The following is a 27,978-nucleotide window of genomic DNA, read 5'->3' as shown; positions in this document are numbered from 1 at the left end:
TCAATATTTATCTCTCTCCTCTTCAAAATAAAAATGGATAAACCTTAAAAAAAAAAAAAATGGAGCCAGTACTCAAACTGAGGCCTCCATAGTGAGATGCAGGCATCAGGCGCCATCTGAACTGCTGTGCCCGGCCAGCCCCTGAAGGCATGCAGTCACTTGGGCTGGGAGAAGGAAGTGGACGGAGGTGGTGCCCACTTGCACCTGTCCCACCTGAAGCAGGAGGCATGTCTGCTGGGGGCGAGGAATGGGAACGAGAGGCTGACAGGACACAGGTTGGCCTGCGGTGTCATGCTAGGGCTTTGCTGTCGATGCCGACGGGACGTTAGCTGTGCTGGGAGGGCAGGGGGCGGGTGGAGGAGCCATGGTGGAAGGTGGCACTCGGGTCCCCATCACGTCCAGATCCTCTGAAAGTGCAGTGCCCATCACGTGGGTTTCCTCTCCCTCAACTTCCCCTTCACTATTAAAGTGTGAGCTCCTGCCATGTCTGACAGCCAACGGCCGGGGCTGCACGCGGGAAATCCCTGCATCCCTGGGAGATTCACTGACTTGAGAGGCAGTGTTACAGAGGAAGAGACAGGTCTTCCATCCGCTGGGTCGCTCCCCAAACGGTCGCAACGGCTGGAGCTGGGCTGATCAAAACACAGGAGCCAGGAGCTTCTTCTGGGTCTCCCACATGGGTGCAGGGGCCCAAACACTTGGGCCATCTTCTGCTGCTTTCTCAGGCCATTAGTGAGGGGCTGGGTCGAAAGTGGAGCAGCCAGGACTTGAACCTGTGTCCATAAGGAATGCCAGAACTGCAGGCAGAAGCTTTACCTGCTGCACCACAGCACCAGCCCCAGGGGTGTGGGTTTAAAAGCCAAGTGCTTAGGGCAGGAGTGCAGGCAAGATTTTACCTCTGAGGGGATTTCAAGGATAGCAGTGCTGTGGACCCACACGGGACCTAGGTGGGCACCTCTGATGGCCAGAGTCCAGACAGATGCCTTCCTGTTAACTCTTCCACAATGGAGAGAGTTGTAACATCCTGCATTTGCACACTGGGCCTAGGTAGGCATGCTGTCCCCTCTGTGCTGGTGGGGACAGCGGACCCTGTGATGGCGTGGAGATGGCAGCCTGTGCGGTGCTGGGCTGGGTGCCCCAGGGGAGAAACCTATGACTGTCTGACCTCCATGGACAAACACGTTTGAGGAGACTTCAGGGAGTTAAAATGCTGGGTGGGAGGAGCAGAGTGAGTACCACCTCCTCTTCTGCTTGGTGAGAGCAGAAGGCACCTGGAGGTCACAGTGGGAGGTGGCAGGTGCACAACAGCCTCGGGCAGGTGGGGCACCAGAGTCACGTGGGAACCCAGCAGTCCCGGCACCATGGCCCCTTGTTCCCTGCCTATAATCCCAGAGACCGCTTTCACTTCTTTCCACGATGCCACTGTGGTTGTTTTGTTTTGTTTTGGTTTTGTTTTTAGGACACTGAAGCGTCCCCGTTCCGTGGACCAGAGAAGACAGTGTCTCCAAGATGGCACCAACTGCTCAAGGAGGAGGAAGAGGGGACATGGGAGGGAGACTCGGGCGCCAGGAAGCCCAGTTTTTTGTTTAAGATTTATCCCATTGATTTGAAAGGCTTACAGAGAGAGGTAGAGACACAGCGGTCTCCATCTGCTGGTTCACTCCCTAGATGGCCGCAACAGCTTCAGCTGGGCTGATCTGAAGCCAGGAGCTTCTTCTGGGTCTCCCCTCTCCCCTCTTTCCCCTTTCCCCTCTCTCCCCTTTCTCATTCTGCCTTTCAAATAAACAAATAAATCTTTTTTTATTCTTTTTTTTTTTTGACAGGCAGAGTTAGCGAGAGACAAAGAGACAAAGATCTTCCTTTCCGTTGGTTCACCCCCCAAATGGCCGCTGCGGCTGGCGCACCGCGCTGATCTGAAGCCAGGAGCCAGGTGCTTCCTCCTGGTCTCCCATGCGGGTGCAGGGCCCAAGCACTTGGGCCATCCTCCACTGCCTTTCCGGGCCACAGCAGAGAGCTGGAGTGGAAGAGAAGCAACCGGGACTAGAACCTGGGGTGCCGGTGCCACAGGCAGAGGATTAGCCTAGTGAGCCGCGGCACCGGCCAACAAATAAATCTTAAAGAAAGGATCATCCATCCCTCATTTTACTCCCCAAATATCAACAACAGCCAGAGCTGGGCCAGGCTGCAGGTAGGAGCCAGGAACTCAATACAGGCCTGCCACAGGTGTCTGGGTTCAAGTCCTGGCTCTGCTCCCAGTTCCAGCTTCCTGCTAATATATGTCCTGGGAGGCAGCATGGGAGACATGGACGGAGTCCCAAGCTCCTGACTTCAGCCTGGCTCGGACCTGGTTGTTGTGGCCATTTTGGGGAGTGAATGCAAGATATTTCTCTCTCTCTCTCTCTCTCTCTCTCTCTCTCTCTCTCTCTGCCTTATTTTATTTTGCTTAGATTGATTTATTTGGGGCCAGCACTGTGGCACAGCAGATAAAGCCGCTGTCTGCAGTGCTGTCATCCCATATGGGTGCTGCCGGTTCTAGTCCCAGCTGCTCCTCTTCCAATCCAGTTATCTCCTGATGGCCTGGGAAAGCAGTGGAAAATGGCCTAAGCATCTGGGCCCTTGCACTCATGTGGGAGGCCCAGAAGAAGCTCGTGGCTTCATATTGGCCCAGCTCTGGCCTTTGCAGCCATTTGGGGAGTGAACCAGCAGATGGAAGACATTTCTCTCTGTAACTCTACCTCTCAAATAAAATCTTAAGAAAAAAATGATTTGAAAGGCAGAGGTATAGAGAGGGAGAGACAGAAATATTTATCCTCCATTCCTCAAATGGCCACAACAACCAGTGCTGAGCCGACTGAAGCCAAGAGTCGGGAATCCATCCAAGTCTCCCCCATGAGTTGCAGGGTCCCAAGCCCTGGGGCCATCCTCTGCTGCTTTCCTGGGTGCGCTAACAGGGAGCTGGATCAGAAGCGGAGCAGCTGAGACTTGACCCGGTGCTCCCGTGGGATGCTGGCATCACAAGTGACTTAAGACACTGTATCACAACTACACCAACCCCAATCTCTCTACCTTTTAAATTAAATAATCAATTTTTAAAGGACATGATGAATTTTTAAGATTTCTTAATTTAGTTGAGAGGTAGAGCCACAGAGAGAGACAGAAAGATCATCCATTTGCTGGTTCACTCCCCAGATGGCCACAATGGCCAGAGATAGGCCAGCTGGGAGCTTCATCTAGGTCTCCCACACAGGTGCAGGAACCCAAGCACCTGGGCCATCTTCCACTGCTTTCCCAGGCGTGTTAGCAGGGACTTGAACTTGTGCCCATATGGGATGCCAGGGCTGCAGGTGGCAGCTTTCCCGACTACACAACGCCGGCCCCAGAGCACCTCATATAAAGGGCATCTCACAAAGTGGGGACAAAGGGGCCCAGCCACCATGTCAGGCAGTGACACAAAGCACGGTTTCATGACATCAGAAGGGGACTGAGTGAGCCCGCACTGTCACCGAGGACCTGGATTCTGCACACCCCGTCCTGGGGCCATCAGCCCAGACCCAGCATCAGGCTTCTCCCTGAAGAGGAGAGAGGGCCTGGAATATGAGTAGACCGGGAAACCTGGAAGGTTCCGCCAAAAGCAGACCCAAGGCCTGCCGTGGGGGCCAGGCCAGGGGTGCTGGGAGCTCCCTGGGGTGCACCAAGAGGTTTGATGCTTTGTATCACCTGGGCAACCACAAAACAAGAAAACAGGGCAGCAGGCATTTACCTGCTGGTGCAGATCAGAGAGCCTGGCTTTGATTCCCAGCTCTGGCTCCTGACCCCAGCTTCCCGCCAGCGCAGATCCAGGGCGGCAGCGGTGATGGCTCCAGGAATCAGGGTCCTGCCACCCACGTGGGAGACCTGGATTTAGCCACTGGCGGCTTAACCTCGCTGTGCCACGACAGGGCGCTGACCTGCTCCAGCTGTGTGACTTCCGGTGTTGTCAGTTAACAGGCCTTTACCTCTCTCTGTCACTGTTTATAACTCTACCTGTCAGATAAAAAATTTAAAAGAAAAAGAGACCCACATCATTGGACCTTTGAAAGTCAGAGTTACACAGAGAGAGAAGGAGAGGCAGAGAGAGAGGTCTTTCATTCACTGGTTCACTCCCCAATTGGCCACAACAGCTGGACCTGGGCCAATCCAAAGCCAGGAGCCAGGAGCTTCTTCTGGGTCTTCCACATGAGCGCAGGGGCCCAAGGACTTGGGCCATCTTCTATTGCTTTCCCAGGCCATAGCAGAGAGCTGAATCCGAAGTGGAACAGCCAGGTCTCGAACCAGCGCCCATATGGGAGGCCGGCACTGCAGGCAGTGGCTTTACCCGCTAAGCCACAGTGCCGGCCCCATCCTTTCTTTCTGTATCACTAAGTGGTATTCCATTGTGTGGATATGCCACAGTTTATCTACTCCTCTGTTGATGCACACCCCAGTTGCTTCCAGCTTGGGGCAGTTACGAATAAAACCGTGACAAATACCCACATTCACTTCAGAACACAAATACACTGGCTCAGATATTTTGAGGGGAAAATTTTTTTTCAGTGATGATATCTTCCAGAACATGGAAACAAATGGAGCACATGACTCATTCTGTGAGGCCAGCGTCCCCCTGACAGCAAAGCCAGAGGAAGACATGATGAAGGAGATCTAATTCTGCAGCGTCCTTTCATGAACACAGGTGCAGCAATGCTTACGGCCCCGGGCATGGGCACTCGGAAAATAAAATCAACTCAGGCGAGCAGGCGCAGGCACAGCTGTTACGTCGGCGCTTTGGACACCTGTATCCCGAATCCGAGTGCCTGGCGTGAGCCCTGGATACTCCACTGCCAACCTAGCTTCCGGCTCAGGTGCACTGTGGGAGGCAGCGGGTGATGGCTCAAGTACTCAGGTCCCTGCCACCACATGGGTGTTCCAGATGGAGTTCCAGGCTCTTGGCTTTAGCCACAGCCCAGCCCTGGCTCCTGGGGGCATGTGGGGGGTGAACCAATGGATGGAAGAACTCTCTCTCGCTCCCCAAATCTCTGTTACCTTATCCCCCCCTCCTCCTCTCCCCCTCTCTCCCTCTCTTCCTCTCCCCCTCTTCTCTCCCTCTCTCCCTCCCTCCCTCCCTCTTCTCTCTCCCTCTCTCTCTCCTCTCTCTCTCTCCCTCCCTCCCTCTTCTCTCTCCCTCCCTCCCTCCCTCTTCTCTCTCCCTCTCTCTCTCCTCTCTCTCTCCCTCTCTCTCTCTCCCTCCCTCTCTCCTTCCCTCCCTCCCTCCCTCCCTCTCTCCCTCTCCCCCTCTCCCCCTCTTCTCTCTCCCTCTCTCTCTCCTCTCTCTGTCCCTCTTCTCTCTCCCTCCCTCCCTCCCTCTTCTCTCTCCCTCTCTCCTCTCTCTGTCCCTCTTCTCTCTCCCTCCCTCTTCTCTCTCTCTCCCTCCCTCCCTCCCTCTCCTTCCCTCCCTCCCTCCCTCTCTCCCTCCCTCCCTCCCTCCCTCCCTCTTCTCTCTCCCTCTCTCTCTCCTCTCTCTCTCCCTCCCTCTTCTCTCTCCTCTCTCTCTCCCTCCCTCCCTTTCTCCCTCCCTCCCTCCCTCTCCCTCTCCCTCCCTCCCTCTCCCTCCCTCTCCTTCCCTCCCTCCCTCCCTCTCTTCCTCCCTCCCTCCCTCCCTCTCCTTCCCTCCCTCCCTCCCTCTCTCCCTCCCTCTCTCCCTCCCTCCCTCTCCTCCCTCCCTCCCTCTCCTTCCCTCCCTCCCTCCCTCCCTCTCTTCCTCCCTCCTCCCTCTCTTCCTCCCTCTCTCCCTCCCTCCCTCTCCCTCTCTCCCTCTCTTCCTCTCCCCCTCTTCTCTCCCTCCCTCCCTCTTCTCTCTCCCTCTCTCTCTCCTCTCTCTCTCCCTCCCTCCCTCTTCTCTCTCCCTCTCTCTCTCCTCTCTCTCTCCCTCCCTCTTCTCTCTCCTCTCTCTCTCCTCTCTCTCTCCCTCCCTCCCTCCCTTTCTCCCTCCCTCCCTCCCTCTCTCTCTCCCTCCCTCCCTCTCCCTCTCTCTCCCTCCCTCCCTCCCTCTCTTCCTCCCTCCCACCCTCCCTCTCCTCCCTCCCTCCCTCCCTCTCTCTCTCCCTCCCTCCCTCCCTCTCTCTCTTCCTGCCTCTCTCCCTCTCCCTCTCCCTCTCCAGATAATCCGCAGATGGAGACACTGTGTTTAGCCCAGCCTGACACCCATCCGTCATCCCATCAGAACTCAGCGTAGCTGAGTAGACAGGAACATTTGCTGCCAGTATCGGACTTCACGGTAAGAGACCAGAATCCGCCGTGAAGACGGTTTTATCCCTTCCTCTACTCTTACTAAACGTGGAGTTGAACCAGGAAAAAAAAAACAAGTTTCTGTTAGAGAAACAAAAACTTGGGGAATCTGTCGCCAGCAGATCTGCTTTGTGACAAACAGCTCTCGCACACTCACAGGGAGGGAAAAGGACACAGGTCAGAAACTCAGAACTACACAGTTTGAAGGGCAGAGCAACAGAGAGAGGGCGAGAGCTTCCAACCACAGGTCATCCAGAAATCCACCCAAGAGGTCACTGATTGGGAAGAAAGAGTTGCAGACAGAGAGAGAGAGAGAGAGAGAGAGAGAGATGAACATATGAATATCTTGTGTCTGAATTTCAGGCCCGCTTGGACCACAGTACAGAGGCTCACACGTGCCATGAGCACCCAATTATGAAAGTCTTTTCTGGGACCGGCACTGTGGTGTAGTGAGTGAAGCCACTGCCTGCAGTGCCGGCATCCCATATGGGCGTTGGTTCGAGACCCAGCTGTTCCTCTTCCGATCCAGCTCTCTGCTGTGGCCTGGGAAAGCAGTAGAAGATGGTCCAAGTGCTTGGGCCCCTGCACTGACGTGGGAGACCCAGAGGAAGCTCCTGGCTCCTGGCTTTGGATCAGCGCAGCTCCGGCCATTGCTGGCCATCTGGGGAGTGCGCCAGTAGACAGAAGACCTTTCTCTCTCTCTCTCTCTGCCTCTGCGTAACTCTGCCTTTCAAATAAATAAGTAAATCTTTTAAAGAGAAAAAAAAAAGCATTTTCCAAAGCATATAAAGAATCACAAAGGGGCTTGCGCTTTTATGGGCACCTGTTGGAGTCCTGGCTGCTCCACTTCCGGTCCAGCTGCCTGTGCCTAGGAAAGCAGCGGAGGATGGCCCACACCCCCCCTCCAGCTCCTCATTCCAGCTTCCTGCTACTGCAGGCCCCGGGAGGCAGCAGGTGATGTTCCAGGCAGGGTGGATCCTTGCCATCCGCACTGGAGACGCAGATTGGGTTCCCAGCTTCAGGCCAGCACAGTCACATTTGAAGAGTGAACCAATGAGAGATAGCTCACTAGCATGCATGCCGTTTCTCTCTTTGTCTCTTGAATAAAGTAATAATAATAATTCCATTACTAAAATCTTAAAAAAAAAAAAAAGGAAGAAAGAAAAGGTAGAGTTACAAAGGGAGAGAGAGAGCATCCATCTGCTGGTTCACTCCCTGAATGGCCACAATGGCGAGGTTGGACCAGGCAGAAGTCAGGAGCCTGGGACCCCATCAGGGTCTTGCACGTGAGTGGAATGTGGCCAAGCACTTAGGTCATTTTTGCTGCTTTCCCAGGTAGATTAGCAGGGAGCTGGATTAGAAATGGAGCAGCCAGGACTCGAACTGGCATTCATATGGGATGCCAGTGTCACAGGCAGCGGGGTAACCCAATGCTACCCCATGCCAGACCCCACCCCTTTCCCCCCACCCTTTTTTTTTTTTACTCTTGATAGTGATTCAAGAGCTAACAGCCACGTATACAAAGATATATTAAATCAGCATTATTTGCAGTCAGAAAAAGAAGATAAGGAGCCTAAGGAGCCCACTGTTAAGGAATGTTCCAGCAAACTTGGCGAGAGCCTGGGGCAGTCATGGGTCTTCGGTGTCTCTCCCCCACTCCCTGGTGCTTCATCCTCCCTCCTCTGCAAGCCCTGGGCACACAAGTGAGTCAGGCATCTTTCTGTCCACTCTTGAGCTGTATTGTCCCTCCTCTTGTCCTACCTGTCAGGAAGTTTCTGGAACCCCCCCCCCCACGTGGCTTGTTCACACAGAGCTGTCTGCCACCGACTTCAGGCTCCGGTCCACCCAAAAGCCCGATGTGTGATGTGGGCTGTAGACCAGCAATCCTGGCCACCACCTGGTTCCAGACCCGTGTTGTGTGGGGGAGGGGCCCCAGGGCAGCTGTTACCAAATGGGACCAGGTTTCCGTGTTGCAAGAGGGGTCTTGGAGATGTCCAGCAAAGTGAACATGGCTGCAAAAGTCCAGGTCTGGGCCAGGAGACAGCCAGGAGACAGGAACTCCATCCGGGTCTCCCACATGGGTGCAGCGGCCCAAGCACTTGGGCCATCTTCTACTGCTTTCCCAGGCACCTTAGCAGGGAGCTGGGTCAGAAATGGAATAGCCAAAACTCGAACCAGTGCTGCAAGGTGGAATGCAGCAAACCACTTCAAAATGGGTAAGGTGGTAATTGTTGTTACTTGTATTTTAGTACAAATTAAAGCACAAATTTGGAGTCTCAGCTCCTGTCCCAGGCCTGCCATATCACCGTCCCCATTTTCACAGGATCCCTGAGGGAGCTGGGTGTTTTAAGAAGCCCTGTGCACTGGGTGTGTGGCCACGCTTAAAATACAAATTCCCATCAACAGTGGACGACTTCTAATTAAAACACATTCTGTGCTTCTCCCCCTCGCCGTGGGAGGCAGGTCCTCATCCTATCCTCTGCACAGAGAGTAGAGAGCAGGTGGCAGCTGGCCGACGTCGCCGGGGACAGCATGTTGCCATGGTGACTGCTGCCATCATTAACTTCACTGCTCCTTACATAGTTCTGTCCTCAGTCCTCGAGCTGGATTTTTTTTTAATTTGGAAAGAACATAAGATGGCTTGCACGGTTGCTATGACAACAGCACCTGCCTCCTTTCCAAAGGGTTTTGAATATCACCAAAGGAACTGTGAGGAAGTCAGAGAGCTTCTGAACTGGAAGAGTCATCCAGAGCCCTCATCCCAGCCCCCTGACTTGCCCAGGAGACTGCTGGGGGCCCACGGTGTCACATTCCCTGTCCTGTCTGTGCCACCTGTGTGGCTGTTCCATGCTGGCCCATCCCAGGGTCCCGGGCAGCATTTGAGGGTAAAAAGCAGACTGGAGACCCTTTGGGAGAATTCTCCCAGGTGTCTTCCTGCCACCAAAACCCATGTACAAGGGTATTTCAAAAAGGTCATGGAAGGGGCCGGTGCCGTGGTGTAGCAGGTAAAGCCACCGCCTGCTGCACCCGCATCCTATATGGGCACTGGTTCGAGTCCCAGCTGCCCCACCTCTGCTCCAGCTCTCTGCTATGGCCTGGGAAAGCAGTAGAAGATGGCCCAAGTGCTTGGGCCCCTGCACCTGCTTGGGAGACCCAGAAGAAGCTCTTGGCTCCTGGATTCAGATTGGACCAGCTCCGGCCATTGTGGCCATTGCGGAGTGAACTAGTGAGTAAAAGAGCTCTCGTTCTCTCTCTTTCTCCCCCGCCTCTGCCTCTCAAATAAATAAATCTTTTTGTTGAAGTTACTAAATTGTAATTTTAAAATATATAATAAATAAAAAACATTTATTTAAGAAATTTTCTTAAAAATGTCTGTCCCTGATGTGATTTTTTTTTTTTTAAGATTCATTTATTTGAAAGGCAGTTACAGAGGTGCGGAGAGGGGGGTTCTTCCATCCACTGGTTCACTCCCCAAGCGGCTGTAATGGCTGGAGCTCTGCTGATCCGAAGCCAGGAGCCTGGAGCTTCTTCCAGGTCTCCCACGTGCATGCAGGGGCCCAAGGATTTGGGCCATCTTCTACTGCTTTCCCAGGTGTATTAGCAGGGAGTTGGATCAGAAGTGGAGGAGCCAGGACTGACATGGGTGCCCATATGGGATGCTGGCACTGCAGACAGTGGCTTTACCTGCTATGCCACAGTGCTAGCCCCTACCCCCTCCATGTGATTTAAGATGGAGACTACCAGAAGAGTTCGAGGGGATTGTACCTGATCAAAAGATTGGGGACTCTGGGTCACACCCCAGAGACTGGAGCCTGGAACCTGGAGACCCAGATCCTCCACTTGGGTCCCCAGTATAAAATCCAGGCACCGAAGCCCAGGTGAGTCTCACAGGCTGGTGACACCCTTGAGTGTGTCCTCCCACGTCCATGCTGGCCCAGGTGTCTCAGGGGGAAGGATGCTGGATGCCCCCCCCCCTTTGCGGATTTCCTGGACTCAGCCCCGTGGGTTGCTTTTCATCCGTATCCTCCCAGTGATGAGCTGTAACCATGGTGAAATCACTTCCAGCAAGTCCTTCCAGGAAACTATCGCACAGAACCGTGGCCTCGGAGACCTGCACACTGGCAGCTGTTGTCAGAGGGAGCGAAGGCTTTTACGTGGATGTTCTTGATAAACTTTGCAGCTGGGCAGGTGCAGGGGGTCCGGAGAACTCAGCTTCCCTGGAGGGTCTGCCCGCCGCGGTGCATCTCCGAGGGGCACCAGGATCACAGTGCTACGCCAGGATGTGGTGAGGAAGAGGTTCAGGGAGGGAGAGAGCAGGAGGGAAGAGACATCCCCCAGGTGCCTGCACAGGCACTTCGGGGTTGGAATGCCCAGAAGTGAGCCTTCCAGAGTGGACTGCTGGGGGCGCAGGGTTGTGGACAGGCACCTTGTCAGTTCACTTAGGGGGTCATGCCCAGGGTTCTGTGAATAACCCAGGTCTCCCACGTGGGTGCAGGGGCCCAAGGACTTGGACCATCCTGCTTTCCAGGTGCAGCAGCAGGAAGCTGGATTGGCAGTGGAGCAGCCAGAACTCTAACCGATGCCCATATGGGATGCCGGCACTGCAGGTAGTGGCGTAACCCATTATGCCACAAGGCTAGCCCCTCGTTTTAAAGTCTTGGAGTATATTATTCAGTGGTGTAAAATCCATTCCTATTGTTATGCCACCATCCACACTATTCCCAAAAATCTTTCATCACCCAGAAACACCATGCACATAAAATGTTTTGGGCAACGTGGATTGTGGATAAACAGTCTTTAAGGCCGAGGAGAACACACACATGCTGAATGTTACCGATCCCCAGGGAAACGCACATCAAAGGCACAAGGAGATACTGTGTCCCACCCATGAGGCTGGCCACCATGAAGAAACTAGAAATGAGTGTTGATGAGCACATGGAGAAATTGGAACTCTCACACCTTGTTAATGGGAATAGAAAATGGTGCAGCAGGTTTGGAGCAGTGTAGGATTGCCCCGTGAGCCAGCAAACCCACTTCTGGCTATGTAGCCAAAAGAATGAAAAGTGGTGTCTCAGGGCCAGCACTGTGGTGCAGTGGGTTAAGCTAGCACCCATGCTGCCGCAGCCCATATCACAGCACAGGTTCGAGTCCTGGCTGCTCTGCTTCTGATCCAGCTCCCTGCTAATGCGCCTGGGGAAGGCAGTGGGAGATGGCAGAGGACTTGGGCCCCTGCACCCACGGGGGAGAGCCAGAAGCTCCTGGATTCTGGCTTTGGATCGGCCTGGGTCCAGCTATTGCAGCCATTTGGGGAGTGAACCAGAAGATGGGAGACCTTTCTCTCTGTCTCTTACTCTCTCTATAACTCTAAATAAAATCTTAAAAAAAAAAAAAAGAGTACCAGGATTCATGTCCCCTCTGGCTCCCGATCCAGCTTCCTGTTGAAGCACTCGCTGGGAGGCAGCAGATGATGGCTGAAGTACTTGGGTCCCTGCCACCCACATGGTAGACCTGGATGGAGTTACCCTCTCCCAGCTTTGTCCTGGACAAACCTCAGCTTTTTGCAGGGACTGGAGGCATGAACCAGCAGGTGCCAGCGTGCTCCCTGGGGCACGCTCGCTCTTTCTCTCTGCCTCTCAAATGACAACAATAATACAAAGTAACGAAGAACTCCTCATCTGTAGAACTGAAACTTTGTGCCCAGGAAACAGTAACCCCACCCTCAATCCCCACCCCCCCACCCCCTCTCCTTCCCACAAGTGCCCAGGAACTTGGTGCAGGTCTCCCCACAAGGACTCAATCCATTACCAGTGCAATCAGCAGGAGGCTGGAATGCAGAGCAGAGCTGGGTCTCAGATGTCGGATGGGAGCCCCCCCCCCCCCCCCCCGGGTGGTGTCTCGCCCCCTGCGCCCAACACCCAACCCCCTTCGTGATTCACTCGATTTGAAAGGCAGAAAGGTCTTCCATCTGCCTGCAACATCAGGGCCTGAGCCAGGCTGAAGGCAGGAGCGCCAGCTCCATCCAAGTCTCCCACCTGAGTGGCAGGAATTCAAGGACTGGAGCCTCCGGCGGCAGCCTCCCAGGGCGCACATTAGCAGGAAGCAGGATGGGAAGTGGAGGAGCTGGGACTCGAACCTGGGCACTCACATTTGGGACGTGGGCGTCCCGAGCGGCGCCTGCAGGTGCTGTGCCCAGTGCCCAACCCCTCATGACCATTTCCAGGCACGTTTCTCAGATGATGCCAGCTCTCCTCACTCACTGTCAGCCGTCCCAGGTCTCCACCTTCTTGTCCTGGTGGTAACCCCAACACCGACCCCTTGGCTGACCACAGCACCAGCTTTCTGCCAATTAATGCACCTGGGAAAGATGGCCCCTGCACCCACATAGGAGACCCGGAAGAAGCTCCTGGCTCCTGGCTTCAGTGTGGCCCAGCACCGGCCATTGCAGCCATTTGGAGAGTGAACCAGTGGATGGGAGACCTCTCTCTCCACCCCTTCTCTTTCAAAAAATAACCTTTCACTTACCTTGATTTCATCAGTATAGATTGTACACACATAAGGAAATGTTGCACCATACACTCCATGAGTAACGGACAGTTATTACTCATCGAAAAATGTCTAATGCTTAAGGAGGGAGAAATGGCTAAGTCATCTGACCTGGTCACACACGCTGCACTCCGCATCCCACAAATCGGCACAGTGGAGAACCAAAACCCAAGGTGGAGAGAGGGTATGGGCCCCGCCAAATAACACAGTGACCGCGGAGGAGTGCGGGCCACGAGGCGTGGGCGGAGGCTGCCTGAAGGCTGCGGGGCGCTTGCGGGGGTCGTCCCGCCCGGTTTGTGGTCCCCGAAGAGCGCCAGGGCTCAGATGCGCACCCAGAGCAGCTACGGCGCTCAGGGAGGGCGGTCGGGCTCAGAGTGCGCCCAGGATCCTCCGACCCTTGGGGACCTGGCTAGGCGGAGTGCCGCCGGCGCACAGCGGCCACCGGACCCCAGGTCGGACCCACGCCTCCGGCCCGTCGGCCCGCGCCCGCGCCCGCGCAAGCCTGGGAGCGGTGCTCGCCGCCGAGCCCGGGCCCTCGGCTGGGCGGGGCCCAGAGCCCCGCCCCCTCGCGGCCCCGCCCCTGCGGCCCTCCACCCTCACAGGCTGGCTCCGAGGCCGCGCCCAGCGCCCCAGCCAATGGGAGAGCGGCGCGCCCCTCCGCACGTGCCGCCCCGCCCCGCCGGGTGCGTGCGGGCCGAGCCCCGCCGTCGCGGAGCGCGCGGGGCGGGGGCGCGCGGGGCGGGGCAGGGGGCGGGGCGGCGGCGGCGCGGCGAGCTGATTGGCCGGCGCCGCGTTCCGAGGCCGTTAACGGCGGCGGGGCCGGGCCGCGGCTCCAAAACAAAGGGCAGGCGGCCCGCGGGGCGGCGGCGGGAGGATGGCTCGCGCCCTGCCGACGCGCCAACGGCCGCAGCGCGTCCCAGGCCGCGCCGGGGCCGCCTGAGAGCCGCGCTCGAGGCGACGGAGGCCCGGGGCCGGATGGGCGCTGCGTGCCGGGGTGCGGACCGCCGAGCGGCCGTGAGTACGGGCGGCTGCTGCGGGGCCGCCGCGGGGGCCGGGGAGGCACCTGTTGGGCGGCGGGGCGGCGAGGGGGCGGGCCTGGCCGCTTTTTTTTGGATTTGTCGCTCGGTTCTGGGACAGACCACAGACCCCCCTACACCCCCACCCCGCCTCCCACCACCCCTTTGCTCCGCCTCTCCCCGCCCCGCCATGGAAACATTTAGCAGAAAATGATGCCCTGGGGACAATTGGGGTTTTTTTTCCGCCCTTCCTTAAAAATGATTTTTTTTAATTTAAAAAAATAAAAATAAAGCAGTGGGGGTGGAATGAGGACAAAGGGGACTCCTGGGAATGTTTACTAAAGGAAGGGGGACACGCGTCGGGGCTGTGCCCGCCTCGGGGGAGTGAGGACGCCAGTGGCTGCCACCTGTGGCGCCGGGTGTGCGCGGTGGGCCTCGGGGACCTGCCGAGGGCCCCTCCCCAGGCCTGTGGGGCCCCGCCGCTGCCGCTGGGTTAGCGGTTGTTCGCCTCTGGCAGAAACGGGGGACCCACCGTCACCTGCCCTCGGCCTCCTCTGGCGCGGGGCCTCTGAGGAGCCCGGGCAGGGCTCGCGCTGAGCGGCGTGGGCCTCGCATCACCTGTCCTCGCAGGTGTAACGGATGCCGGCGAGGCGCCGGTCCTGGGCCTCGGTGCTGGGGGAAGAGTGTGGCAGGCGGTGACAGACGGCCCCTTCCGTGTGGGGCCCTGCACGGGGCTGGGGCCAGGGCAGAAATGGCGCCCTCTGCAGCGTGGGCACAGGGCCTGGCCCTGGCTGAGCGCTGCAAACAACAAGGAAGGGGAAATAAATGAGCAATCATCTTTGGGATTTTTTTTTTGTAATAGAGTAACTGAAGATTTATATAAAAATTGCAAGCAGGGGACCAGCAGCCGTGCTGTGCTCCACGCCCAGTTGTCCCCACTGTCGCCGTCCGGAACTAAAACACTGACCTGGCTGTGCCATTGAGTGCAGGGTTGAGCCCGGCTTTGCAAGGCTGCAGTTTGCAAAGCTGTTGCTAGCCTGCAGGGCTGGCTCCTGAGTCCCCTGCCTGTGGTCCCCGGTCCCCGCACCTGTGTGCGACAGGGGCGAGCGGAGCGGGCGAGGGGCCGCTGTGTCACGTCGGTGCGGTTTTCTCTCTGGAGGTCTGACTGATGGCGGAATTTATGGAAGCAATATAAGTACTGCCTGAAAACTCCTGTGATGTTGCATAAGAGATTCATTTGGTTTAAGGGAGGAAAAAAAAAAAAGTTTTAAGTCCTTAGATCTGACACCTCTAGGGAGTGGGGATTTTCATAAGGGATTTGTGTAGAGGCTGGAGAAAGTTCTGCACAGCCAAGCCTCGAGTGGCTGCGGACTGTGCAAACCCAGTGCAAGAAATATGGCCCTGGGGCCAGCGCCGGGGCTCACTTGGCTAATCCTCCGCCTGCAGTGCCAGCATCCCATATGGCCGCTGGGTTCTAGTCCCGGCTGCTGCTCTTCCAGGCCAGCTCTCTGCTGTGGCCCAGGAAGGCAGTGGAGGATGGCCCAAGTGCTTGAGCCCTGCACCTGCATGGGAGACCAGGAGGAAGCACCTGGCTCCTGGCTTCGGATAGGCTCAGCGCCGGCCGTAGCAGCCATTTGGGGGGTGAACCAATGGAAGGAAGACTTTTCCCTCGTCTGTCTGTCTGTCTCTCTCTCTCTCTCTCTCTCTCTCTCTCACTGTCTAACTCTATCTGTGAAATGGCCCTGTGTCCACCCCCATCCCTGGCTCCTCCTCTGCCCCAGGCTGGGCTGTGAATGGCTGCTTGTGTTTTATTGAACGTGTGATTAAGTCAGATCCTTTCACATTTCCAGACTCTTCCGTTTCTCACTTGGATTGGAAAAGAGGGCAGCCCCGTGTGGTGTGGAGTCTTGGATCCTCCCCTTGGTGCTCTCCTCCCACCCCCTCCACCAGGAGGAGGCCTCCCAAGGCAGTGGGATACTGTGTTACTACTAGTGGTAGAAATGTGAAAGAATGTATCCAGGGTCTTCAGAAAGACTGGCTACAAAGCCCCAGGGTTGGTGGGAGTTGGGCGAGAGGAAGTGGACCCAGGCAGGAGAGCGGCAGAGCAGTAAGGACAAGGCCTCAGCACTCTGGGCAGTGGAGGGGCCCCCGAGCCCCAGGGGCTGGCGGGGGAGCCACAAGGGGTTGGGTTGCCCTGCCTGGAGGCAGCCGTGCAGGTGCGTGCCTCGGGGAAGGTTAGGCAGGGGCCGTGGACTTCACACCTGCACCCTTGTAGCCAAATGAGAAGATCCAAGAAGGAAGTCCCCCGCCCCGTCACTGCCATTTCTATCTCCAGCCTGAGTCTCTCCCGTCCCAGGTTGGCATCTTCTGCTGTCGGAGCAGCTCTGACCCCAGTTGTCTTGGAATCTGTAAATGAACTCCTGGAATGACCCCCCTAAGCCGGGGCTGTGTGCCCATGGGGTGCCAGTGGATGCCGCCAGGTGGCCCCACAGCAGCCAGTGCGGCGACCACTGGCTGTGTCAGCCAGGTGTCACAGTGCACCTTCCGGTTGCATGCATCAGCCAATGTGCAGCTCCATCTGGGTCTCCCGTGCCAGCAGCAGGGACCCATCTACTGGAGCCATCGCCTGCTGCCCCCCAGGCTGTGCAGCGGTGGGGAGCTGGAATGGGAAAGCAGCACAGGACTCGGATCCAGGAGCTCCGACGAGGAGTGTGTGTGGCTCCATTGCGACCTAACGGCTGCTTTTCTGCACACCCCGGCCAAAGCAGCAGGACCTGGGTAGGCAGCGCATTGCCCGCGGCCACCTGGGACTCTGCCCGCCAGGTGAGCCAGAGATTTCACAGCCACACTGGCTGGCGGCGGAGGCCCTGGTTCAAGTGCCCGCTTCGTGGTCTGCGTCCCTGACACTGTGGTGACAGCCTGGGGGACTGCGGGTGTGGCGTGAGGGGCCAGGGACCAAGCCGGTCCCCTTCCCCAGGCAGTGAGAATGGCTTGAAACTGAGAGGGTCGGGGCTGCGTGCGCCATGGGTGCCTGGCCTTGTGTGCAAGGCCAGAGCTGGAGTCTTAGTGCAGGGCCCCCGCAGCCAGCGGCTCACAGCCTCCACCAAAACAACTTGGTGTGGCTTTCTCCCTCGGCTGCTTTGTCCTGGGAAGCATGGTGGCTGCACCATGTGGACGCAGGTCTGATTCCCACTCTTCTAAAGTAAGCACGCCTGCTTGTCTTAGGAGAGAAGCTTCTGGAACTCAGAATTTTTTTTTTTTTTTTTTTTGCTCTGAAAGCTTACCTTGTGTTAATAACCTGTTGAGGGCATGGAGTTCCAGGCTCCTGGCTGCGGCCCAGCCATTGCAGGCATGTGGGGAGTGAACCAGTGGATGAAAGGTCAGTCTTTCTTCCCTCCAAGACACTTGGCTTGGGGGTCCCGGGATGGCCCAGGAGCCAGTGGCTGCTGTTGGGTCTCCTCTGGGTGCCTACTGCCCAGGAACCACTTCCTCCTGCTCCCCGGGTGGGGGGGTCCCTCCTGGGCACCTGAGTGTTCTCTCCTGACACTAGCCTCTCGGGCCGGGTGGGACCACTTGGCAGAAAGCTCTTCACTTTCCGCCTTAGCAGGACATCCTCTTGCTGCTTCTTGAAATAGCTTATTGCCCGGTGATAAGAAAGATAGATTCAGGGGCCGGCGCTGTGGCGTAGCAGGTTAAGCTTCTGCCTGCAACACCAGTATCCCATGTGTGTGCTGGTTCGAGTCCCGGCTGCTCCACTTCCAATCCAGACACCACCAGTGGATAGAAGACTTCTCTCTATCTCTGTGACTCAGCTTAAGTCAGCAGAAGATGGCCCAAGTGTTTGGACCCCCTGCCACCCAGGGGGGACACCCAGATGGAGCTCCTGGTTCCTGCCTGCAACAGCCAGAGCTAGGCCATGCTGAAGCCAGGAGCTGGGAACCACATCCGGGTCTCTGTCTCGAGTGGCAGGGACCCAAGGACTTGTCCCGCCTTCCACGATACACATTAGCAGGAAGTTGATTCTAAAGCGGGGGCTTGGACCCCGGGATGGAATGCAGGCAGCCCTTGGGTAGTTCAGCCTGTTGTACCATAATTCCCTGCCACTTTTAAGTGTGTGTGTGTGAGTGTGTGAAAGATTTGTTAACACCAAGACAAATATCTGAATTCCATTTTCCCTTGCAGTATTGAAGTGCACTTATGTTCAAGTTCATTTGCATGTGGTCTCCAGAGAGGTCAGATTCAAGGACTCAGAGAGCATGGGGGTGGGGTGGGGAGGTGGTTTGCCAGGGCCGGGAGAGGGGGGAAGTAGGAGCTGTCAGCCTGCAGGCACCAGGCATCCGGTTCATGTTCGGCAAGCACCACACACCAGCTTTTGGGTCAGCTGTGTCCCGTGCACTTAACGTGGAAGAGATCTTGAGTTAAGTGGTCTTACTACAATTAAAAAAAAAGCTCTTCCTTTTGAACAGAGGTAACCAAGGGTTAATCATGAGGGGCTTGGAGCTGGGCACTGTGGTGTAACAGGTGACAAAGGCACTGTTTGTGAGGCCAGCATCCCACAGGAGCGGCTGATTCGAGTCTCAACTGCTCCACTTCCACTCCAGCTCTCTGCTGCCGGGTGTGGGAAAGCAGTGGAGGATGGCCCAAGTGCTTGTGCTCCTGCACCTGCACAGGAGACCAGGAGAAGCTCCTGGCTCTTGGCTTTGGTCTAGCCATTGCGGCCATTTGAGGAGTGAACCAAAGGATGGAAGACCTCTCTCTCTGCCTCTCCCTCTCCCTCCCTCCCTCTCTGTCTCTGTAATTTTACCTCAAATAAGTAAATAAATGTAAAAAAAAAAAAAAAAAGGGGGGGGGGTGAGGTTGCATGGAGCTTGGAACCATGTCCATGTTGTTGGAAGATTTGAAGAGGCAATTTTTAAACAGGATTCCTGCCACCCTCAGCCCAGTCTTCCCCCTGCACTTGTCATATTTTGTCCGAGGGCAGCCCAGGGAAATGGGAGAAAGAGAACGGATACTTAATCCTTTGCAGCTCGTGTCAATGGAAGGAGACTCTGGGTGAAGATCTGAGTTCAGAGGGATGGCACATAGGACAAGGCCCTTGCCTCCCTGTGGGTCCTCTCCAGCTGGCCAGGGTGTGTGGGTGCTGGGCTCATAGGTTGGTGTCTGAGTTGAACCCTGAACCCATGACCTCCCTGAGGCCTGTCTGGAGGGGAGTGGGAGGGAGGCCAGGATTTAAATTCATAAAGGATCCCGTGGACCGGATCTTATCTGTGAAGGCTGAACGGGAGGCATTGTCCCTGATTCTGTACAAGGAGCCCAAGGGAGAGAGGCGGGGTTGACACAGCCAGGGTGGGGCCAAGGATAAGGGTTTGGGGGCCACCTGAGCAGGAGGAGCCAATGTTCTCACACATTTTTAGACATTTTTTTTCTTAAAGATAGATTTATTTACTTGAGGCCGGCGCCGTGGCTAAACAGGCTAATTACTTGAAAGAGTTTGCAGAGAGAGAGGCCTTCCACCCACTGGTGCTGTGGCACAGCAGGTTAAGCCACCACCTGCTGCACTGGCATGCTGTATGGGCAAACATATGAGGGTTTGTTTCCTAGTCCTATTTGTTGATTTCTAAGTTGGTTTTCTTGGGGCCAGGATATGCTGAGGGCGGTCCTGGGGAATGCATCCTGCATGGCTGTCAGGTGCACCATTGCTCATGGCAGTGTGGGCCCGGTGTGTGCCCCCTGTCCTGTTCTCTGCTTTGCTGGTTACACAAAGTGGGATGGTGAAGTAGCCCGCTCTGTTCCACACGTAGGCATTCCCCTCGAGTTTCCATCGGCGTTTGACTTACGTGTTTTGAGACTGTTTTGGGTGCTTAAGACTTATCTTGCTGTGTCTTTCTCTACCGCTGCTTTCGTCATTCTGAAGTGGCCCAGGCATCCTAAGGTCTGCTTTGTCTGATGTTCATGTGGTTACAGCATCTTTTGTTATCGGGACGGTATCTCTTTTACTGTCATGGATGATAGTTGCATCATTTTAAAATCTCTTTTTCAGAGGCAGAGATCTCTCATCTGCTGATTCACTCCCCAGATGCCACAGTGGCCAGGGCTGGGCTGGGCTGAAGCCAGGACTAGGGAATACGATCCAGGTCTCCCACATGGGGGCAGGAACTCAGCCATTTAAGCCATCGCCACTGCCTTCCAGCTCTGCATTAGCAGGGGAAAGAAGCGGAGGACGGCCCAAGTGCTTGGGCCCCTGCACCCACGAGGCAGACCAGGACAAAAGCTCCTGGCTTTGGCCTGGCCCAGCCCCAGCTGTTGTGGCCATCTGGGGGATGAGCCAGCAGATGGAAGACTGACTCTCTCTCTCTCTCCCTCCCTCTCTCCTCAGCTCTTTCAAATAAATACATATTTGTAAACATACACAAAGTGACCCTGTGAATGAGGGGCCAGGGGAGCAGGGCTCCTGGCCACTGGCACAGGTGATGCAGGGTGGGGTCCCTGGGTGCCGCCCCCAGGGGTCATCACAGGGCGAGGCAGCTGGCCAGAGCAGGTCCACTGGGGTAGGATCTCAGAGCCTTTGTTCCTGCTCCCGCGCTCTTGGACTGCCATGTCCCCAGCCCTGCTGCAGGACGTCTGTGACGGGGACAGCCTGGCCGGGGCATGGCTCTCCAGATCTCCCCTCCCCCCACTGTCCTGGGGTCACGGGGGGCAGGTGTGTGGCACAGGGGTTACGACGCTGCGTGGGATACCTGCACCCCACACTGGGGGTCTGGGTACAGTCCTGAGCTCTCCTTCCTGGCCAGCTTCCTGCTGGTACACGCCCTGGGAGGCAGTGGCGACAGCTCACGTAGAGGGAGCTTTTGTGGGAGACCCGGACTGAATTGCGGGTACCCAACTGAATGTTAGGGGCATCCGAGGAGTGAACTGGTGGAATGCAGTCTTCTCTCCCTGCCTTTGGAATAACAACAACAACAAACTTTGTGAAATAACCGTGGTGGATGCTCAAGCCTGTCTCCATCCTAGCCGTTGTGTGAGCAGGTGGCTCGGTGTGCTCTCCCCGGCTGAAGCTGTGTCCCTGTTGGCACAGTCACTCCCCACCCCACCCCCAGCTCCCACACCCCTCCGCCATCTGGCTTTCCATTCCTATGGGTCTGATCACTTTGGGTCATCTCCTGTCAGTGGACTCAGTGGGGCGGGAGTTGTTCATTTCACTGAGTGTTAATGTCCTTCAGTCCTCCCCGGTGTAACCTGTGTCCAGTCCACCCCCCAGCCCCCCTAGCGGGTGTCAGTGCCCCAGTGCGTTCCCCAGAGAGCACTGATGAGGCTGGCTGTCTTCCTACGCCTGTTGGCCGTCTCGGGAGAAGCGTCTGTCCGGTCCTCTGCCTGTTTTCCCGTCGCCTTGTTGGGTGTTGGTGGTGGTGAACCGTGGAGGGCTTGGCATACTCTGGATGTTGGCACCTTTTTGGAAGTACGATGTGAGAGGTTTTCGCCCATCGTGCGGCTCGCCTGTTCGTGTCCTTCGAAGCCCAGAGGTGTTTTCACTTTCATGGAGGCCGATTTGTTTCCCCCTTTCCTCTCCTTGGCTGTGGTTTTGGTGTCGTGTCCGAGAAATGACTGCCGAATCCCACGTCTCGGCACCGTCCTGTGTTCCTGTGTTCTTCTAAGAGAGAGAGAGAAAGGTCTTCCGTTGTCGTTGGTTCACCCTCCGATGGCCGCTGCGGCAGGCACGCTGTGGCTGGCACAGTGTGCTGAGCCGAAGGCAGGAGCCAGGTGCTTCTCCTGGTCTCCCGTGGGGTGCAGGGCCCAAGCACTTGGGCCATCCTCCACTGCACTCCCGGGCCACAGCAGAGAGCTGGCCTGGAAGAAGGGCCACCAGGACAGAATCCGGTGACCCGACCGGGACTAGAACCTGGTGTGCTGGCGCCGCTAGGCGGAGGATTAGCCTGTTGAGCCACGGCGCCGGCCTACCTCTAGTTCTTTAATGGTGTTGTGGCATAGCGGGTAAAGACACAGCCCGCAGCACCAGCATCCCATATGGGCACTGGTTCAAGTCCCGGCTGTTCCACTTCGATCCAGCTCCCTGCTAATGTGCCTGAGAAAGCAGCAGAGGATGGCCTGGAAGAAGCTCCTGGCTTCAGATCGGTGCAGCGCCGGCCACAGAGGCCACTGTGGGGTGAACCAACAGAAAAAGGAAGACCTTTCTCTCTCTCTCTCTCACTGTCCACTCCGCCTGTCAAAAAAAAAAAAAATTAAAAAATAAATAAATAAAGGCTTATTAGTGAGACAGAACGTCCATGTTGCAGGTCCACTCCCCCAGAAGCTCCTGATGGTCCTGGCCAGGGCTGAAGCCAATGCCAGAAACTCGGTCCAGGTCTCCCACGTGGGTGCCAGGAACCCACCTCTCCGAGCCAACACCACTGCCTCCCAGGGAGGAAGCTGGAATCCAGAGCCGGGTACAGTACCCAGGCACTCTGATGTAGGATACTGGCATCTTACCCACTAGGCTTGGTCCCAACACCAGTGCCCTGTTAACGTAGGAGTGAAAAGTAGTTGGTAAAGCTACAGGCCCCCAGCCCCTCTCCCCGGCCCCTTCCCCGGGGGCCTTCCAGACAGGGGAATCCAATCCACCTGCTGTGTGTGGGCTCAGAGCTGTGTGTGGCCTGTTGACAGGTGGTGGCATTCTCTGGTGCCCACGGTGTGGACGGCACCACACGCCTTCCCCCGGACGACGGCGGCTCTTGCGTGCATCTTCCAGTGCTTCCTGTGCCAGAAGACCCCTCGGAGCCGCAGCTCGCCCAGCGCCGGCGCCGAGCTGAGTGAGGAGCGGCCCGCAGACATGGTGAAGATGACCAAGTCCAAAACTTTCCAGGCGTACCTGCCCAGCTGCCACCGCACCTACAGCTGTATCCACTGCAGAGCCCACCTGGCCAACCACGACGAGCTGATCTCCAAGGCAAGTGCTTGGGTGCGGGCAGCCGTCCTGCACGGCCGCGTCCCGGAGGCCGGAGCCGCCCGGCGCGCTGTGGGCACGCCCGCGGCCGCAGCGCGCCCCCTCGGCGCGTCTTTGGCACCAGGGGTGGGACTAGCGAGTCGCGTGAGGGGTTCAGCAGAGCGGTAAAAGGTCATGCCAAATCGGCAAATACGGACGGAATAAAGGCGGTGAAGACGACCCGTGGCAATAGCTTAGCGACAAGGGAATAACAGAAATGTGGGCAACTCACGGTGGGCGAGAAGGAAAGGGGGCTTTGCAGGACAATGCACTTGTGTCAAGGGCCCCCAGCTGCCCTGGGGTGGCCCGTGTGTGCAGGGCGGCTGGCGCCTTGAGGGCGGGGCCAGGAGCCCAGCAGTGCTCCGCGCATCAGCTTCCTCTTTGGCCCCCAAGGAGAAGATGTTTCTCTCCTTGGCCGAGAGGACTCCAGGAAGTCCGTGGAAAATAAAGTGACCACGTTTATTGTGATGCAAACCCTGCTGAAGGACACGCGTGATTTATTTATTTATTTAAAGATTTATTTACTTATTTAAAAGGCAAAGTTACAGAGAGGCAGAGAGCAAAAGGGAGAGGTCTTCCATCTGCTGGTTCACTCCCCAGATGGCTGCAATGGCTGGAGCTGCACCGATCTGAAGCCAGGAGCCAGGAGCTTCTTCCAGGTCTCCCACGCAGGTGCAGGAGCCCAAGGACTTGGGCCATCTTCTACTGCTATCCCAGGCCACAGCAGAGAGCTGCATTGGAAGAGGAGCAGCCGGGACTCGAACCCATGCCCATATGGGATGCTGGTACTGCAGATGATGGCATTACCTGCTACGCCACAGTGCTGGCCCCACATGTGATTTTTCACGAACTTTCTGAAGACCCCCACGTGTGCATGGACTTCACATTTTTTGGAGCGACCAAACTTAACTTTTGTTCATTCCATTTTTCATGGAGCCTGTCAGACGCCCTCCTGTGTGTTGTGGGAGACAGGCGAGGCAGGCTCATCTCTGCACTGTCTGGAAGTGGCCTGGTCCTGCCTCCTGGCTTCTGGGGCTCCTCTGTGCACCCGGAAGCTTGCATTGTCCAGTGGAGGCACCTCAACCCCCAGGGTCGGCTCGCTTGGTGAGACGGTGTCACGAGTGACCAAAGGCCAGAGGAGCCCGTGACACCCACACCTGGCCATGACCTTGCACCCAAGCAGGCGGCCTGCAGCTGGCCAGCAGTGTGCCTGTCACTGGGTGGGCCTAGTGAAAAAGCGGAAGCCATTAAACTGTTTTAAGATTACATCAAGGGGGTGGACATGTGGCCTAGTGGACGGGAGGCCAGTTGGGAAGCATGGTTCATGTCCAGGCTGCTCTGCTGCCGATCCAGCTCCCTGCTAATGCACCCTGGGAGGCCCAAGTCCTTGAGCTCCTGCCACCCACGTGGGAGACCCGGATGCAGCTCCTGGCTCCTGGCCATTGCAGTTATTTGGGTGGTGAACCCGTGGATGGAAGATTTCTGTTTGTCTCTCATTCTCTCTCTCTCTCTCCCTCTCTCTGTAACTCTGCCTTTCAAATAATCAAAATAACAACAGGCTGGGCCAGGCTGAACCAGGAGCAGAAGCTCAGCCCAGGTGTGGTGGGGACTCAACTACTGGCGCCATCACCAGCTGCCTGGCAGGGCTGTGTTGGCAGCAGGCGGGACTCGAACCCAGGCCCTGGAACGCGGCTTCTTAGGCTACCAGGCCAAAGGCCTGCCTTCTGCAAGGCTGCGAGGCCCCCGTGTGCTCTCGGAGTTTGGTGTCCCCCAGGCCCTCTGCGGCCACAGCAGGGCCTCGGACCACGCTGGGGGCGGCGTCAGCAGCCGGGGTTATTGCGCGGCGGGAGCCCCGTGGGCGGCGGGAGCTGAGCCCCTCTTCCATTTCAGTCCTTTCAGGGAAGTCAAGGACGAGCCTACCTCTTCAACTCCGTGTGAGTGCGGGAGGGGATGACAGCCACGGTTGGGGCGCGGCGCGGGGCGTGGGTGAGGGTGGGATGGGGGAGCTGGCGGGGCAGCGCCGCCCGCCGCACAACCCCCTGTGTCCACTTTGCTGGGCGTGGGGCGGGGTGGGGCGGGGCCGGGCTGAGGACCGAAGGCGGGGCAAGGGGTGGGGGCGTGGTCGGGGCGGGGTGCAGTCGGGGGCGTGGTCTGGGCGGGGCGGGGCTGTGGCTCACTCAGACCTCTGTTCTCACAGGGTGAACGTGGGCTGCGGCCCCGCTGAGGAGAGGGTGCTGCTCACCGGACTGCACGCGGTGGCGGACATCTACTGCGAGAACTGCAAGACCACGCTGGGGTGGAAATACGTTAGTGCCCGCCCAGCTGCAGGGGTTGCCACACCCAGGAGGCCCAGCCCTCCCCGTGGTGGCCCTGACCCCTCCCCCATGGCTGGCCCAGCCCTCCCTGTGGTGGCCCTGATCTCCTGTGGGTGGCCCTGACCCCTCCCCCGCAGTGTCCCTGATCTCCTATGGGTGGCCCTGACCCCTCCCCGTGGTGGCCCTGACCCCTCCCCCGTGGCTGGCCCAGCCCTCCCCGTGGTGGCCCTGATCTCCTGTGGGTGGCCCTGACCCCTCCCCCATGTCTGGCGCAGTCCTCCCTGAGGTGGCCCTGACCCTGCCCATCTGCCCTCTCCCACCAGGAGCACGCCTTTGAGAGCAGCCAGAAGTACAAGGAAGGCAAGTTCATCATTGAGCTTGCCCACATGATCAAGGACAACGGGTGGGAGTGAAGGGAGCGCTATTTTGTGAAAGAGATGCTGAATGTAATGGCAACACAGAGCTGCTCGGATGACACTGTTTCTTGAACTTGAACCTGGCAGGCTGGCCTTGCGTAGCTTGCGACGCTGGACGGCTGTCGCGTGGGTAAGGTGCCCCTCTGGCCCGTGTCTTCTGTCCCCTCCATACATGGGTGTTGTTTCTGAAAATCGCCAGGGACCTTTTTCTAGCTTGTCACGTTCTTGAGGAATAATGAGCCTGCTGACGACCCAGCCGCCCGGTTAACGCCCCCTCGCAGCCTGTGCTGACCCTGGGGCTTGGCCGTGCGCTGTCGCCTACAACAGCAGACCACGTGGGGGCTCGGAGGCCACGGCCACAGGGGACAGGCTGTCCTGGGGTGCCCTGCCGTTCTGAGATTGAAGATGTGGTACCCCCCACCCACACACACACACACACACACACTCCAGTTGCAAAACTACGAGCGGGTTCTTCCTCTTGAACTGTTAAGGCCGAGTGCTGAGAATCCTCCAGGAGCAGCCAACAGTGTACGTGCCCAGGGTGGGCTGGTTTGTTTTGTTTTGGTTTTGGTTATTTTAGGCTGGCCAAAAACAGAGGATGTCATGAAACCACTTTAGAGCAGCTATAAAGAGAGCAATGCATCTAATAGAACATGTGTTTATTTAAGGCAATAGATTTGCTTATCTAGAAAGCAAAAGAACCCTGTCGCTAAAGACTGCCCAGGGACCCCCCACACACACAGCCGTCGCTGAGGCAACAGCCTGGCTGGGGAGGCCGGGAGTGGGCTCAAGCAACAGCCGTCACCGGGTGGCTGGTCCACGTGGTTAGAGTAGCACACTGGACCAAGGAGAAGCTGGGTCTTTGTTTTCTACCCTGGATCTACTTGAAGAAAAAGATTATTTTTGCGTAGGAGAGAGGCCAGGACTGGTAGGGCCCACTCAAAGTCTGAGATGTGGCCGGCTGCCTCCAGGGCCCGACCCTGGCCGCCGCAGGTGCGTGGGGACCATACAGGGAGGGCAGTGTGCGAGGGCCAGCTCGCCAAGGCCAGGGACTAGGCACTGTCCGCGGGGAAGTTTGGGTCTCCCTACCTTTTGCAGCTCCACTCAGAGAGCAGTGTGCCCGGGGTCCTGTCCAGCCTGAGGACGCGCTGGGTCTGCCCGCCCAGCCCAGTGCCACCTCTGCCCCACAGGGGAGCCCTGGCATGTGGGCAAGGCTGCTGCCCCCGGCCCTGGGGGACGAGGCTGCGCAGCGCTCAGAGGGACAGCAGCCAGCTACCCAAGCTCGTCCTCACCCTGGCAAAGGCAGCGGGCTCCCAGGCCAGTGCCCCCGAGCGCCGAGGCTGGCCCTGCCTGTCCCCTTGCCACCTGCAGGCTGCCGTGGCCCGGGGCCCCCGTGCCTGGTGTGGGCTGTGGCGGCATCTGCCCGACGTGTGCGGACAGCCGACCCGGGGCCCCCGGGCCCTGCGTGCTCTCATGGGAGGCAGAATCTTGTCACTCTTGGGAGCGATTTTTTGTATATACTGAAATTCTATTTAAAGCTTTTCTATGTTCTGGGCCACTTTCCTGCCCCCTCACTCCGAGCAGCTTGGTTTTTGTAGTCGTTTGTGACGGCCTCGGGGAGTTTTGTACACAGTGCTCTGAGGACGGACTGTGTGTGTATATATAGATATTATCTTTTTTAATGGGTACCGACAACACTCGCGTCAATTCCTTTGTTGGCCTTCAAAACGCGGGCTCCTTTGTAAACCACATGAACTGAGGTGAGCTGGCCGCAGGGGCTGACAGCCAGGTCTGCTGGGGCATTGCACCCTCAGCGGCTCAGCAGGTAGCACCGGGCGACTCAATTATTTCACTTATTGGGTAACTTGTCCTTGAAGGGGAGGTGACCCAGGGCTTCTCAGCTGCAGCGACTGTGAGGGCACGGGGCGGGGCACGCGGCTCAGCCTGGCGCGGTTTTACAGGTACACGCACAGTATTTTTATACCGTAGTGCTTATTCTTGCTGGCATCTGTCATCGAGAAAGGATCAGAAAGGAGGATTTTTCAGAAAAGTACTTTATTTGACCTGAAGACCTCATCGGGTCATAACAAAACCCAAGTGGCTTGAGTGTTCTAGAACACTGGGCTCGCAGCCCCACCGAGAAGCGCCGAGCCGCCGGGCCCAGCGGGAGCGCCCGGCCTCCCCGTCCTGTGTCTGTGTGAGGTTTCAGAATAAAGCTGCTGCTGCTGTCCCCGGTGTCTGTGACAGTACTGCCCCCCCCCCCACGGTGCTGCCAGAGCAGGGGGCGGGGCTGTGAGTTCGTGTCCGCCCCCTCACTGCTGGAAGGGCGGGCGGGCAGCTCTGGGCCTCAGCCAGGGAGGCCCGCGTCAAGGCACTTGGCCGAGCCCAGGGTGCGGGGCTTGAGGGCGGGA

General features: G+C 57.4%; 1 protein-coding gene across 2 annotated transcripts; it reads left to right on the top strand.

Moving 5' to 3' along the window:
* The first annotated feature begins 13,827 nt into the window (after positions 1-13,827).
* On the top strand, positions 13,828-27,881 carry YPEL1 (yippee like 1). 2 transcript variants are annotated; one of them, XR_009864908.1, is made up of 6 exons: positions 13,828-13,857; positions 22,518-22,800; positions 24,727-24,770; positions 25,034-25,142; positions 25,475-25,697; positions 27,557-27,875. XR_009864908.1 is itself a non-coding variant. In XM_062182635.1 (5 exons), the coding sequence occupies exons 2-5, from the start codon at positions 22,684-22,686 to the stop codon at positions 25,562-25,564; spliced, it is 360 nt and encodes a 119-aa protein (XP_062038619.1). In that variant the 5' UTR covers positions 13,828-13,857; positions 22,518-22,683; the 3' UTR covers positions 25,565-27,881. The 2 variants fall into 2 exon arrangements, 1 of the variants encoding a protein (XP_062038619.1); XM_062182635.1 differs by having other exon boundaries at positions 25,475-27,881.
* Positions 27,882-27,978: the final 97 nt, after the last annotated feature.

The sequence above is a fragment of the Lepus europaeus genome, chromosome 23, assembly GCF_033115175.1.
Source record: "Lepus europaeus isolate LE1 chromosome 23, mLepTim1.pri, whole genome shotgun sequence".
NCBI classification, from domain to species: domain Eukaryota; kingdom Metazoa; phylum Chordata; class Mammalia; order Lagomorpha; family Leporidae; genus Lepus; species Lepus europaeus.
Note: the sequence above shows the minus strand (reverse complement) of the source record. Positions and strands in the feature narration are given on the sequence as shown.